At 38.5% G+C, this 15,236-nt stretch overlaps 1 protein-coding gene and 1 pseudogene across 1 annotated transcript; both read left to right on the top strand.

The window, feature by feature from the left end:
• Positions 1-216: 216 nt before the first annotated feature.
• On the top strand, positions 217-2,185 carry LOC133716011 (NADPH HC-toxin reductase 1-like). The gene is made up of 5 exons (XM_062142740.1): positions 217-443; positions 545-711; positions 1,060-1,272; positions 1,432-1,814; positions 1,908-2,185. The coding sequence occupies exons 1-5, from the start codon at positions 323-325 to the stop codon at positions 2,041-2,043; spliced, it is 1,020 nt and encodes a 339-aa protein (XP_061998724.1). The 5' UTR covers positions 217-322; the 3' UTR covers positions 2,044-2,185.
• A 482-nt stretch (positions 2,186-2,667) lies between these two features.
• LOC133716762 (NADPH HC-toxin reductase 1-like) lies at positions 2,668-13,387 on the top strand (annotated as a pseudogene).
• Positions 13,388-15,236: the final 1,849 nt, after the last annotated feature.

The following is a 15,236-nucleotide window of genomic DNA, read 5'->3' on the forward strand; positions in this document are numbered from 1 at the left end:
TGGAAGCATTCCAAGCTTCACTGTCTAAGACGGTCAGATAATAGGCCAATTCTCTCTGTCTGGTGTCACTTTACATGCATTTTAATATCTGGTCAAAACAAATCCCACGCTTATGATATTACTGTAGCCAAGGTCTTTTGTTTGTTTATTGCAAACTCACGAGCCTTGCAGCTGCGTATCTGTCTTCTCTATACGGATAGACATTATTTATTGTAATCGGTGCATCATCGGGGGGTCGTTCTTCTACTCTATTAAAGGTAAGGAGTAGTTTTGACGCAGATGAGATAAAGGACTTTAGAAACTTGGATCTCAGCGAATTTCTATGGGGAAGAGTAATGGCTGCAAGGTTTGTATTACAGGAGGTGCAGGGTACATAGGCTCTTGGCTTGTCAAGAAGCTTTTAGAGAAGGGATACACTGTCCATGCAACACTCAGAAACTTGGGTACTCGATCATATAATTCTCTTCTCGATCTGTCTTTATGTTTCTAGCTTGTTCTGTAATCATATATACCAGTTCTGATATTTTGTGAAATATTTTTACAGATGATGTTTCGAAGGTGAGCCTTCTGAAGAGCCTTCCTGATTCTGATGAAAGGCTAGTGCTTTTTGAAGCAGACTTTTATAATCCAGTTACGTTTGAGCAGGCAATTGAAGGATGTGAATTTGTTTTCCATGTAGCAACTCCCTTGCTTCACTCCCCAAACTCCCAGGTACGTAATTGGCCTTTGAATGGGTACTTTCTTTTACTTTTACATATCATTGCATTCTTGGGATAACATGATATGCGACATTGTCCCCTGCCTGTTAAATCAGCTGGTTGGTGCAATTGTCGTCTTACAATATGACAATGCCCAAATGTTTTACAATACAACATGTCAAACTGTGTGATGAACACCTGAAATGTTATAGTCTTGGACAACATAACATGTACTAATGTCGTAATAGCATAACATGTGAGATGAGAGGCTATCTAACAACATAACAAGTCAATTTGTCCGACAACGTACCAAGCCAGACAGTCTAACCGGAGACCCATTTTTTCCTTAACACAAAATCAGTACATGAACACAACTGAAGCTGCTATAGCTGGGGCAAAGAGCATCGTAGAGGCTTGTCTTAAATCAGGAACAGTTAGGAGGCTAATCTACACTGCTTCCGTGGTTGCTGCATCTCCCCTTAAAGAAGATGGCAGTGGTTTCAAAGACTTCATGGATGAAACATGTTGGACTCCTCTAGATCTCACAGTTGCTTGTTCTAATGACTTCCTCAAGGTACCCAAGTTTCTTAGATCAATCAAAATTGAGGCAAATGTGCCATATAGCTTTGTTTCTGACTTGTACTTTTGAAATATGCTAGTCCAAACTCCAAAGTGAAATTAGGCGGTGTCCTTATTGAAAATTAGTGTACTAAAATCTTTCAATTAATTGCAGGACTATGAAGATTCAAAGACACTGGCAGAGAAAGAAATCTTGAGCTATGTGAATCACAACAAAAGAAGTGGACTTGAGATTGTGAGCTTGGCCTGTGGTCTTGTGGGAGGGGACTCACTTCCATCATTCACGCCTGTAACTGTAGCTTGTTTAGTTTCTCAGCTTACAAATAGTGCAAATGAGTACAATTGTCTGAGATTCTTAGAGGAATTGCTAGGGAAAATTCCAATAGTCCATATTGATGATGTTTGTGATGCCCATATCTTCTGCATGGAGAGTCCTTCAATAAATGGTAGATTTCTGTGCACAAGATCCTATGTTTCATCTGCACAAATTGCTAGTTACTATCAGCAATATTATCCAGAACTTGAAGTGAAGCAAGAGTAAGTACCTAATTTTTTTTTTCCTAATTGTTGCCAATATAAAGCCCGAACTAAATTTCAAGATTAATAGGATTTTCTGGAATTGGGTTTCAGGTGTTTGGATTTACCAAAGAGGCAAATTGGCTGGGGTTCTACCAAGCTTAGTGAGGAGGGATTTGTGTACAAATATGATACCAAGATGATATTGGATGATTGCATAACGTCTGCAAGAAGATGGGGTTGCCTCTAAGAACAACTTGTTATGCCTTGTTACGTTTGAGCTTTTATAAAATACTGTTTAGTGGACATTCCAACTTCAGTTTGTTGTCTTAAATAAATAATCATACTGTGTAATACAGTTTGTGAAGATATTGGCCAATAATTGATGTTCAGCACTTATGGCATGAATTATTCATTCGGAGAAGTCTCTTTTCTATCCAAACCTGAATCTTTAATGATGTAGACGGTTCAACTGGTGTAACAGAGAAAAATAGTTGTAAACCCCTCACAAAACCTACTGATCAAATTTTCAATCAATCTGCCAAATATTTAAATCACACATATGGATGTTCTATTCTCTGCATGATTTGCACTTAATAAATCAACATCTTTGATTCCTAATAAGATTTTGTAGTGAATTGTTCCTCTGGCGAAAAGGAAATTATAAACAACGTCCGGACAATAACTCAGGCCCTAATAATCAGTATTTTTGTACTAAACAATCCTTTCTAAGAGCAAGACCTTCAACCAATACTCATCAGTCACAAGCTGTTATTGTCCATTACTACTAGTTTGATGCAGAAAGAGAGAAACAAAAGACCGTAGAAGTGAGAGGTTTGCTACCTATGGGGAAGAGTATCAATGGCTGCGAGGTATGTGTTACATTGGTTCTTGGCTTATGAAGAAGCTTTTAGAGAAAGGCTACCTGTCCATGCTACAGTCAGAATCTTAGGTTTAACTATTTATACATTTCCTCACAATCTTTTTTAATTAGTTTTTGTCTGTCTACTTCTATTGCTAGCTAGCTTTCCTCAAAAAACCAATTAATTTGCTTATTTTGTGAACCATTTTATAGATAATGTGTCCAAGGTGAGCCTTCCGAAGAGCCTTCCTGATAGTGAAGAAATATTGGTGCCGTTTGAAGCTGACATCTACCATCCAATTGATTTGGAGCATGAAATTGAAGATTGTTGAGTTTGTTTTCCATTTAGCAACTACTTTAGAATACACCCAAAACTCTCAGGTGGCCTTTCGTAAGTAGACTATTATTTTTTTAAGGCAATTTGGAAAGCGCGTAACAAGCTTCGCTTTGACAATAAGATTCCTTATTTATTCCTTGTTTTTCGCTCCATTAAAGCATGGTTTCGATTTATCGCACCCCATACACTAGGACACACAGTTGGTCTTGTTGACACCTAAAAATCCAGCTAACAAGCCTAATTCATGCTTTAAGCCCAATTCATATTTCGAGGCAAATTACACCCGTAAACGTCACGCCACGCACGTGGACCCAATCCACATTCATGCACTTGGGGCTTACAAGAATGGGTGTGGTGTGGAAGGTTACGGAAAAGTATGAACCCATCGTTAGTTTTAGACACTAGCAATTTTGGACTTGGGAACCAAAATTCAAGCCTAGTAGTCTAATCCTAACATGGGTAAGTGAAGAAAAGAGAGCCTAAAAGCCTAAGCCTAAATCCTTTAGAACCAAACAAAACAGTAAATGCTAAACATAGGATTCTTGATCCCAGCCGCATAACATAATCCCATAGAGGAACATAATCCCAGCAGCACAGCAGAGATTCTGAGATTGCAATCTTACGAGCAGATTTAAGCAGCGGGAATCCTGCAATAGTAATCCCAGTAGCAGATTTCACGGCAGAAAATCTGCCAAACCTATTCCACAATCTTCTTTAGACAAAACCTGACAGACCAAGAGGCATTACAAAATCCAATACATGCATTTAACCCAAGCCATCTCTTTACCCAGCAGTAGAGACCTTCCACCGAGATTCCTTTGGCTGCTGGAATTGCATATAAATATCTTTGTTATTAACCAACAAAAGATCAGAACGGGGTGTGCTAGCAAGCTCTCTAGCACTCTTCTTCTCTCATGCTTCCTCTCTCCCACATCCATCCATAGTTTTCCATCATTTCAAACTCACCTTCTGTCCAAACCCCCTTATCTCACAAACCTCAACCATGTACTATACAACACTGCTGAGATCTCTTCTTCTAAAACTCATGCTTTTCTAGCTCCCACGCCACACACATCTTGTCAAACCTCTTTTGGAATGTTCAATTCACTGTTGTGCGTATACAAGGAGATGCCGGGAGGAACACAACAACAAGCTTATTAGGATTCTCAGTCCTTCGAAGTTTGCTGGGCCAAGTCTTCGCTTACTCAGATAAAGGGGACAAGATTTTGGGTTCGGCCATGGTGATTTCACCGCCGTACAACCCCGATCAAAAGTGCCCTTACAAGTCTGTTGGATTCTCAGTTGCTTGTGGGTTTGGGTATTCAACCGATTTCATGAAGACGAGTAGCTCCTCGCTTGGTTCTTTGGCATCCACCAATTACTCCATGGATCAAACTCAACACAGACGGCTTAGCTAAGGGTAACCCTGGACCAGCTGCATGTGGTGGAGTTTTTAGGGATGAGAATGGTCGTTATCTTGGTGGATTTTGTCAAGGACTTGGTCATCAGACAGCTTTTTTCGCTGAACTAATGGGTGTCATTATTGGAATTGAATTTGCTTTTCGTTTTGGATGGAATAACATATGGCTTGAAAGTGACTCCACTAGTGTTCTTGCTTGCATTGTCTCTTCTTCATTTGTCCCTCCTTGGCCTCTACGGATTGCTTGGTTGACTTGTTTAGCCCGTATCCGCTCGTTGCCCTTTCACTGCTCTCATGTGCTTCGCGAAGGGAATACTGTTGCTGATAGGTTGACAAACATGGGTTTGGCATCCACTGCATTAGTTTGGTACGCAACCGCACCATCTACTCTATCTCCTTTCTTGCTTAGGGATGATATGGGCATTCCTTATCAGATAATGCTTGATTGGATTTGTGCTTTATTTGTTTCTCTTGTATTCCGGGGTAAGGTTTATGTCCCCCCCCCCCTCATCTTTGTATTTTTTATATTAATAAAATAAGAATAGAGGGACGAGCGGTGGGTTCCCAGAGTGTGGTAGGCCCTTCTCCTTCGGGATTGAGGGTGGGACTTGCTCCCTACATCGTCTGCTTCCGAGGAACTAATATCGCCTAATCCTTTATTTGATTAAAAAAAAAAAAAAGTAGACTGTTATTTGCAGACATTTGATCGTAACGCAACAATCTAGATATCTATCATGTTATATTGGTAGTTGCCAGTTGCCAGACTATTATCCACCTGAAATTGACTATATGATATAAATCTGTTGGACAACACAAGATATCTATTTCACTCACCGATAACACAAAACATATCATGTTGTCTCACAACATACCATGTCAAAGTGTGTGACTATAATATGACAAGTCAAGCTATGTGACAACATGATAACATACCCTGTTGATAATATAACATGTGACAATATGATAACATACCCTGTTGATAATATAACATATCAAACTATCTAACAAAAGAGCGAGTCTTTCCATTACATTCACTTTGCAATATATTGCAGTACAAAAACACGACCGAAGATAGGGAAAAGAGCATTGCAGCTTACCTTAAATTGGTTTATCGAGCTTTGATTAGAAATACCATGAGTGTTACATTTGTTTCTAAATGATGTAACCGAATTTCATTTATCCAAATAGGAGCTTACTCTCAACCGTAGAGTAACTCCAAAGACATGTTTGATTTTAGGATTAATTCATGTTTACCTACCTGAAGTTTCACCCAATCTTCATGTTAGTCCCTTAACTTCGAATTTCATCAACAGTACCCTTGAAGTCCCAATTTCCCTCACCTGTGTCCAATTCTCCTCTCGCCGTCCATGGACTCCGTCAAATGCTGACGTGGCATCTGTCAAAAAGAGAAATATCGAAAATGGCCCTTGTGAACGTTTTCCCTCCACTTAGAACTAATTCCAAAAGACCCTTCCCCCAAAATCAAAAATCGATTACAGACCCCCTAATTCTAAAATAAAAGTCATTACACCCCTCACGAGTAAACCCTCTCTCCATTACAGGTTACGGGGTGATTTTCAAACCGATTACATCTCCATTAACACTCATCGTCGAGATTACGCATCCAAAATTTGAAGTTCCAAGTGTGGCCTCAATGGCTAGGAATGAGATTGATGAGTGGGTACCGCGTACAGAAGATGGAGGAGATGAAATTCCCCATTACAGTAAGTTCATGGTCTCGAGCTTGATGGTTTTATGCATGGTTTCTTTTTTTTGGTTATTTAGGCATCTGGGCTGGAAAAATCGAAATGTATTGAGAATTAGGGTTTCCAACCTCCCGAATTGGGGGTTTTGAGTTTGTGTTTCGACTGAGGGTTTCGAAGCTCCTGATTTGGGGTTTAGGGTTTATGTTTAGGGTTAGGGTTTCAAAGCTAGGGTTTCGAAGCTTATGATTTGGGGATTTCGAAGCAGGGTTTTTAATTTAAGGTTTCGAAGCTCCCTATTTGGGGAGTTTCGAGATTTTTGGGTTTAGAATAGATGGGTTTCAGGGTTTAGGATTAAACTCGGGTTTATATAATGCATCTGGGTGGTTGGGTATATGGTCGATCTTCTTTATTGGATTTTGTCGTGTTGTGTTTATTGGGGTTGTGGGTTTAGGATTAAAGTATAGGAGTAGTGAATGTGGTCCTTTTTGGGTAGCTGTAATAGGATATTTTTCTGTTTAATACTCTGCCTTTTTGATTGAAAATTGGTTGTGATGTGCATGTGTTTAGTTTTGTGGTGTTGTTTATGAAAAAAGTTATTGTCAGCTTATTAATTAGGTTAATGCTTGTCAGCTCTAACTTTGTTGTTTGACATGTAACACACCCTGATCTATTCACAGTGAAGATGTTTCATGGTGGAATCATAAGGGATAATCACTATGTTGGTGGAAAGGTGAACTACTACGACAATATGGACAAGGACAAGATGTTGCTTGTGGAGGTGGATTCTATAGTCAGAGGGTTAGACCCTTCTTATATTGGGAGATGGACTAACTACTGGTATAGGATAGGTAATGAAGATGATGCTTTGACAGGGCTGGCTTCAGACTTCGATGCCGTGACCATGTGTTGTTGTGTACCTGAACTCAGATTGGTAATCATCTATTTAGATCACTTAGATCTTCATGATGGTTACCAATCTGATGATGATGATGTAGATATGTTTGAGATAGAACCAACTGCATGGGGGTATAGTCAAGTTGGTTTTAGTGGGGTTGTGATTGAGTAACTTCCTGATTCTCCAAGGAAGAAGTCAAGTGTTAAGATTGAAGAACTTCATGATTCTCCACCTAATGCTCCAAAGGGAGATCCAAAGTTTGGAAGGAAGTATAAAGTCTGTGCAAGCAGACCTAAGGCAGTAGGAGTGACCATAAGAGATGTTGAGGAAGAGATTCCAACTCATGCAAGTAAGGCTCCACAACCTGATTATGTGGGAAAAGGGAAAAAAAAGTGATAGCTGAGGAAGAGATCAAGCATTATGAGACTGAGATTGAAGAAGACTTGGTAGACATAGATGTACTTCAAGCAAAGCAGTACTATGAGGATTTGTGTGATCAAGAAGATAAGTCTGAGAGTAGTGAGGATGAGTGCTTAGAGGATCCTGATTATGAACCTGCTAGAGGGGATGAGGATTATGCTCAGTATGGTGAAGATGAGGAGTGGCTGGGTGATATGGAAGAAGAAGGAAATGAGGAGGGCACTTCAAGGAAGACAGATAAGAGAGGAACATTAAATGGGACAGTTGGAACCAATTCAGAGAGGGTTGAGGAGGCTGATGTGATTTTAATGAGGAGATGTTTGGGGCAATGGACTCTGATGAGGAGGCAATTGGACACGAAGCCAACTCAAATGATGAGGGCCAAGGATATGGGTTTCCTGAGTTCAACCTGAAAACAGACATGGCAAACCCTAGATTTTGCAAGGGGATGAAGTTTGCCATGGCTAAGATATTGAGGGCAGCTATTAGGGAGAGAGAAATTCAGAGTGGATGGGAGACAATGTTTGTGAAGGGTGATAGGCTGAGAGTTAGGGTCATTTGCAAGGCTGATAATTGTCCATTTGAGCATTATGCCTCCAAGATGCAGTTGGAAGACACTCTTTAGATCAATACCTATCATGACACTCACAACTGTGCAAGGGTGATGGAAAACAGTTGTGTGAAGACCCTATATTTGACTGAAAGGTTCAAGGATCAGATACAGTTGAACTCAGATTGGTCAACAAGTACATTAATTTAGCACAATAGTGGTTAGTGAGCTTTCTTTACAATAAATTGATGTGTGTTTTGATGAGGTTTATCCTTTTTCTTTTGTGTGACAGAGTCTTTGGCACAAACTATGTCAGCATCAGTGAAGGCCAAGGTGTCTGTGCAGCAAGCTTATAGGACAAAGAAGGCTGCTCTGAATCAGCTGGAGAGATCACATTCAGAGCAATATGCAAGGATGATTGACTATGCTGTAGAGCTTAAGAGGGTTGATCCCAACACCATAGTAGACATCAAGTGTTCTTTCAACAATGTCGGTAATCATCCTGTTTTCAAAAAGATGTATACATGTTTGGGTGCTTTAAAAATGGGGTTTAAGTCAAGTTGTAGGTCAGTGCTAGGACTAGATGGATGTCATCTTAAGAGTCCATATGGGGGGGGGGGGGGCAGCTTTTGTGCCAAACACTATTTGGGTAGTAGCTTATGCAATGGTCGAGATGGAAGTAAGGACAGTTGGGTGTGGTTTTTAGAGCTTTTGAGCAAATACTTAAGTATTAGAAGTGAAGGAGTGGGCTGGACATTCATTTCTGATAAGTAGAAGGGGCTTTTACCAGCATTTGAGGAGGTGCTGCCATGTTCTGATCACAAATTTTGTGTGAGGCTTCTATGGAATAACTTTAACAAGAAGTTTCCTGGTAAAGCCCTGAAGGACCAATTATGGGCCATTGCAAAGTCAACCACAATGGCCTACTTTACCAAGGAGATGGTGATCACGAACCAAATGGAGCCTGGGTCTTGGAACTAGCTTAATGGTTTGTAACCTCAACCTTGTACTAATTTTCATGTTTCTGTTTTAGCACACTTTTGTAATATGAGAATTTGCTGTGTTCTATAGATCCTCTAAGACCTGCAAAGCACTGGTCAAGGCACATTTCAACACAGTTCTAAAATGTGACATTCTCTTGAACAATCTGTGTGAGAGCTTCAATGCCTTCATACTGCCAGCAAGATCAAAGCCTGTGATTTCTATGTTTGAGGAAATGAGGGTGAAGCTGATGAAGAGGATTCACATGAGGACAGATAAGATGGGGAAGGTTCAAGATCCCATCTGCCCCAAACCAAGAGAGATTATGGAGAAGAATAAATTGAAAGCTGCCACATATTGCATTCCTTATGGTTCGGGCAGCCCACAAGTTGAAGTGGAAAGCATAGGAGGAGCCAGATATGCTGTTGATCTACGGAGGAGGATTTGTGCTTGTAGAAGATGGGACTTGAGTGGTATCCCTTGCAAACATGTTGTGTCTGCCATCCACTTTATGAGAGAAAGGCCTGAGGACTACGTTGATCCTTGTTACTGGACAAAGACCTACATGGCCATCTACTCAAACATTGTCAAGCTTGTAAATGGAATGGATCTGTGGTCTAGGAGTGATGAGCCTGCAATTCTTCCTCCCTAATACAATAGACAACCATGTAGACCAAAAACCAAGAGAATGAAGGATCAATCTAAGAAGGATACTGATGGTCCAAAGCTTGAAGAGCGCAAAAGTCACTAAAGTGTAGCAATTGTGGCAACTTGGGCCACAATGTGAAGATTTGTCATAGGCACTTGCCACCTAAGGAGGAGATCAGCAAGAAGATGAAGCAAACCAGTGGAGAAGGCACCTCATCTCAATCTCAGGTATAGTAAGCTTCACCCTAACTTTTGGTTCTTGTCTTTTGTGGATATCTAACTGTGTTGTTGCCATTGTGTTATTTGATGTAGGCAAAGGGTACCAAGAAACCACAATTGACAAAGAATGAGCTTAGGGAAAAGGTTAAGCTTAGGGCAGAAAAGCTTAAGGTAGAAAATATGGGACTTTGTGTGATAATTTGTTGGAATGAGCTAGCAGAACTGATAATTTCTGTTTGGTAATGTGTTGTTACTGCAGAAAAAGAGGGATGAGCAGAAGGCAACAGCAAGACCTGCTTCAAAAGCAACCACAAAATCAACCACAACAAGTGCTGCTTCCACCACTTCACATGCTACTTCAAAGGCTAAACCTTCTGCACCAACGAGGTCATCACAAAGGATTAGAGCTGGAGCAAAGGAGGGTGGAAATAGATAGATGTAGGAGATGGGATTAGCAAGCCAAGTTTTTCTCAATTGATGGATGTTGCATTATTTTGTGCAACCATGTGCTGTGTCACATGGTTACTAGCTCTAATTTTTTTGGGTGTTTTTGGGTTAAGAGGATTAGAGCTATTTTGAATTGCAATATGTTTATCCAATGTGTATATTCATAAGACAATGTCACTAGCATGCAAAGGCTTGGCTGCTAATTCCAAATACAATGTCACTATTATCATATGGGATAACAATATTTTATGTTTGTTATGTTATTAATTTTAAGTGCTTCCTACAATTATTCTTTGAATTAAGTGAGTTTAAACCCATAAGCATGACCATTTGATGTCCCAAGTATAGTATTTTTTATTTCAGAGGGAAACTTCCAAATAGTCCAGAATGGGTGGATTTTAGTTGGATCATTTCAGTTTGCAAATCCTTGCCTTTTTTTATTTTGGAGGGAAAATTGCAAAATGTCCATTATAGCCCTCTCTGTGGGCCCGACAATAGCCATATTTCTCTTTCTGACGGGTGTCATGTTAACATTTGATGGAGTCCATGGACAGCAAAAGGAGAATTGGACACGGGTGAGGGAAATTGGGACTTCAAGGGTATTGTTGATGAAATTCGAAATTCAGGGACTAACATGAAGATTGGGTGAAACTTCAGGTAGGTAAACATGAATTAATTCTTGATTTTAAATGAACTTAGTGAGTTCCCTAATCCCCTTTTGTTTACTTTTGAATTAGTTCAAGGACATTTCTGAAGTAGCAGTTTCTGGGATAATGAGCATTGTGGAGTCTTGCATCAAATCAGGCACCATAAAACGACTCATCTACACAGCATCTGTGGTGGCTGCATCACCAATTAAAGACTCCGGAAATGGCTTCAAAGAACTCATGGACGAGTCTTGTTGGACTCCCTTGAATCTTTCATTTCCTCATGCCAATGAGGGAAAATTGATATTCTCGAAAGGAGATTTTTTTTTTTCTAGGTAAATGAAAAGCATCAATAAATTTGATATTTTAGAAAAGAAAATTTGAACTAAGAACCAAAAATGTAAAGTAAGTACTGACGTACTGTTAACCCCCATAACTACAAAGGGTGCGGCTATTGCACCATTTTCTTTGTTCACCCTACTTGCTCATTACACCCTACATTTTAATTTCAATTATTAAATTTACTTATCTAACCCAGTTCTCTTTCCAAGAATATCCTTATATGACATATCCAATTGAAAAAAATGTTTTTAACGAAAATCTCTCATTTAATTTATATCAATAAAAAAACTAAAATATATTAAAATTTCCTAATAAAATCATAATCTATTTCAAAAAATTAAATCATAATCTAGTTTACCTTCATTTAAATTTTTTTTTTTTTTTCAATTTCAGTGTTCTCTATTTCAATCCATGTAAAAGGATTAGTACGTTTCTTCAAAAAAAAAAAAAAAAGATTAGTAAGTCTAGAACTATGAGCAATGAAGATGAGATTGATTTTGTTTTTTTTGTGTTTTAAATTTGTACTTTCGGTGTTCACAAAGGGTATTGCAAAGATTTTGATAAAATTAACACTAATGGTTTTGTAAATTGAATAACGAATTAACGATGAGGAGGCAACAAAAAGATAAAGATTAATGTTATCCAATGAGAAATTAAGTAATCTTTGTATTTAATTGATTACTTATGTATTTATTTTTTCTCACGTATTTAGATTTTAGAAAATTAGTGTACTTATTAGTCATTTTGTACTTGGATAATATAGTGTTTCAATAATTCAAATATTTGTAGGGTGAACTAAGAAAATGGTAGGGTGACAGCAATAGCCGCGCCCAACTACAAATCCCCACGTAAGAATTCTTCTATTTACATTTTACATTTATATTTTATCGAATTAATTAGGTAAGTGTGTATAATGTGACAGTGTTTCAATTATGGACATCCAAGTTTACTTTGGATCTCATTTTACTTGGACCCAAAACCCTAAGTTCATTCTTTGTTCACTCTATGGGTAGAGGGATGATGCACTCTGAATCTCATTTATTTACAACAAGTAAATATTACATCATATTGTATTGCATTGTAGGCATATACACACACAAAGACCTTTTCGGAGAAAGAATTGTTGGGGCATAATGAGAATGGTGTTCCTGAGCTTGATGTAGTCAGCATTGCTTGTGGTCTTGTGGGAGGGGACACCCTTCTCCCTAGTATGCCTGAGAGCATGGGAGTGCTCAACTCACAGGTCACAAACAATAAGGGGAGGTATCATGTTCTGAGATTTTTGGAGGAATTGCTGGGTAAAGTTCCAATTGTGCATATTGAAGATGTCAGTGAGGCACACATTTTGTGCATGGAGAAGCCCCTCAATCACTGGTAGATTTCTATGTGCTATCCACATATGTGTCATCCACAGAAATTGCTTCTCACCGGAAAAGACATTATCTGGAAATTAACATAGCTGAAGGGTAAGTTTATTTGTATCTCTTGTACTTTCAACCCCTACATGTATTCTCAAAAAAATAAAAAAAATAGCCCATACATGAAAGACCCTAGTTTGAATCCCTCTTCCAAATATCACTCAAAATGAACTTAATTTGTCCCCGTTTATTACAAATTACACCCCTCTCCATGTACATATCTATTGAAAAATTTCTTATGAATGAGGGTGAAGGGAGTGTCAATTTCAATTCTCCTAAATAAAAGGAGTTCGGTGAAAGCTCCTTGAATATGTGCAAAAAGAACAACATATTTTGATGACTCCATAATATTACAAATGTTTTATACTTATTACATCAATTATTATAGTTAACCGTTCATTAACACATCAATTATCACACCATGTAGTTAGCTACTGTTGATATTAAAAATGTGACCTTAGTCGCATTATTTTATGTTTCACTAGTTCTTCGCCTCGATACATAATGGCTAAGTGGCTAACAATGAATTCTCTTTTTTCATTGTCTGGCTTCAGATTTGTAGAGGATTTAGGGGGAGAGATTTCTTTGGGTTCCACAAAGCTAAAAGAAATTGGATTTAAGTACAAATTTGATGCCAAGATGATATTGGGTGAGAGTCTTAAGTGCTCACAGAAGTTGGGCGAGTCTGCTGGCAGCCATTAAAGGCTAGTCCTTTGCCCTTCATCTTTTTATGAACTACATTTTTGCTTGTTAAAATGCTGTAAAATTGTCAATTTTTTCAAGGGATTATGTATTGGTCAAGAATGTCACGGCCCGATTTTTAAATAAAATTAAAATTAAATATAATCTCATAATTATAAATGCGTGATACAGAATACCTAGAATTCTTTTTCCTTTTAAACCAAGTACATACTGATGCCCTGAACCCACTATGTCAATACAGACTCGCTCCGCAGAGTAAAATATTACCGAAGTTAACGAATTAAATTGCCACAACAAAATAATAAGTAAATGCTCCTCAGAACTTACTACAAAGCGGAAGTCTTAACAATAGTAAAGTCACAAAATTTGCTTCCTACTGTAAAGCTGCAACTATAGGAACTCAGCTTCAGCCACAATTATCCTGACCTGCAGGATTAACCCCTACACCATCAAATAGTGCACCGGGTTGCCACACAACAAAACCTGGTAAGCTTATGAAAGCTTGTATGAGTAACTCAAAACAGAAAACCACATAACTCACACCAAAACGAGGAAAAGTACCTTTCAACTCGAAAAAAAAGGAACACATACCATGCTTCCCAAAAACAATATTCTTTTCCCAAAATAAACAACAAAAGTCACCTCATGACAAAATCATATTAATTAAAACTCCGACAATTAAAATATGATAAATCAATCCAACCTGGATAAAGAAAATCAACAACACAACAAATCATATATATTGTTAACCTAACAAATCGAATGTGATACTTCGGTCCAACCTGGACAATAAAAGTCAACTCAGTGACCAAATCATATAAATTGTTGCCCCAACAAATAAATATGAAAAACAAGTCCACCATGGACATTAAAAGAAAGAATTCCCGAAACTCCCTTTTAAAATATGTACTCATGAGTATCAAGTAACTCCCAGCTACTCCTCATGAGTACAATGATAACAGACTAGAGCTCTAACTGAATGTATCCATAACACCTGGCCAAAGGCTTGGAGTCCTGATGTATATGCCTGAGGTCACTCCCAGTGACCTCAGATCCTCGATCTTTAGATCAAGACATTTAAAAGCAGTCACTCAAGACCAAAACATTACTCAACTCTCAAAGGAGATGTCACAACCTGTGACTTTCAATCCTCAGACCCCCGGTCGTTAGATCAAAACATTAAGTAAGTCGCTCTGGATCCAAAATGTTAAATCAAATCAAAAGGAGAAATCACAACCTGTGACTCTCAGATCTTCAGACCCTCGGTGGTCAGATCAAAACATTTTCAAATCTCGTTAAAGCAACTCACACAAAATCTTTGTACTTTTCAAACATTGGAAATTCCCAACTCCTCAAAACAATATAATGAAACCCATCAATCCATATTGCTTAAATCACCCATCAACCCATAAGGATATATATATTTCACGTAAATATATAAATACGTAGTCATTCACTCAGGAATGCCACTAATACCAACTATAATTTGCAGTTAAATAAATAACTCCTAAAACGATAAGGTAACTTTGTTCGTAAATGAACATTGTGAGATTACTCACCTCTGGATCCCGCTACGTCTTCTATATAGAACAGAGATAACACACCCACAAAATATCCATCCAAGAATACTTCGTCAAGTACCTAATCACATACAGTCACATCTCAGTACTCGAAACACAAAACGATTAAAGTTCGAATCCCCCAATCGAACTACAACCCGAAGTACCGCCAATTGAGGTGGAACTTCATCCGAGACCACCCAAAGTCTCCGGAATACATCTACGATTGATAAGACAAAACTACAAGTCGATCGAAAGGCTGGATCCTCACGGATCGACAACCGAGACAA

Source organism: Rosa rugosa, chromosome 6 (genome assembly GCF_958449725.1).
Source record: "Rosa rugosa chromosome 6, drRosRugo1.1, whole genome shotgun sequence".
NCBI classification, from domain to species: domain Eukaryota; kingdom Viridiplantae; phylum Streptophyta; class Magnoliopsida; order Rosales; family Rosaceae; genus Rosa; species Rosa rugosa.

What these genes read in the sequence shown, in the direction of transcription:
- LOC133716011 (XM_062142740.1), top strand. Translation starts at nt 323, where the DNA reads ATGGGGAAGAGTAATGGCTGCAAGGTTTGTATTACAGGAGGTGCAGGG. An exon ending in GTTCTAATGACTTCCTCAAG is followed by an intron (nt 1,273 to 1,431) that starts GTACCCAAGTTT and finishes AATTAATTGCAG; the next exon opens with GACTATGAAGATTCAAAGAC. An exon ending in GAACTTGAAGTGAAGCAAGA is followed by an intron (nt 1,815 to 1,907) that starts GTAAGTACCTAA and finishes ATTGGGTTTCAG; the next exon opens with GTGTTTGGATTTACCAAAGA.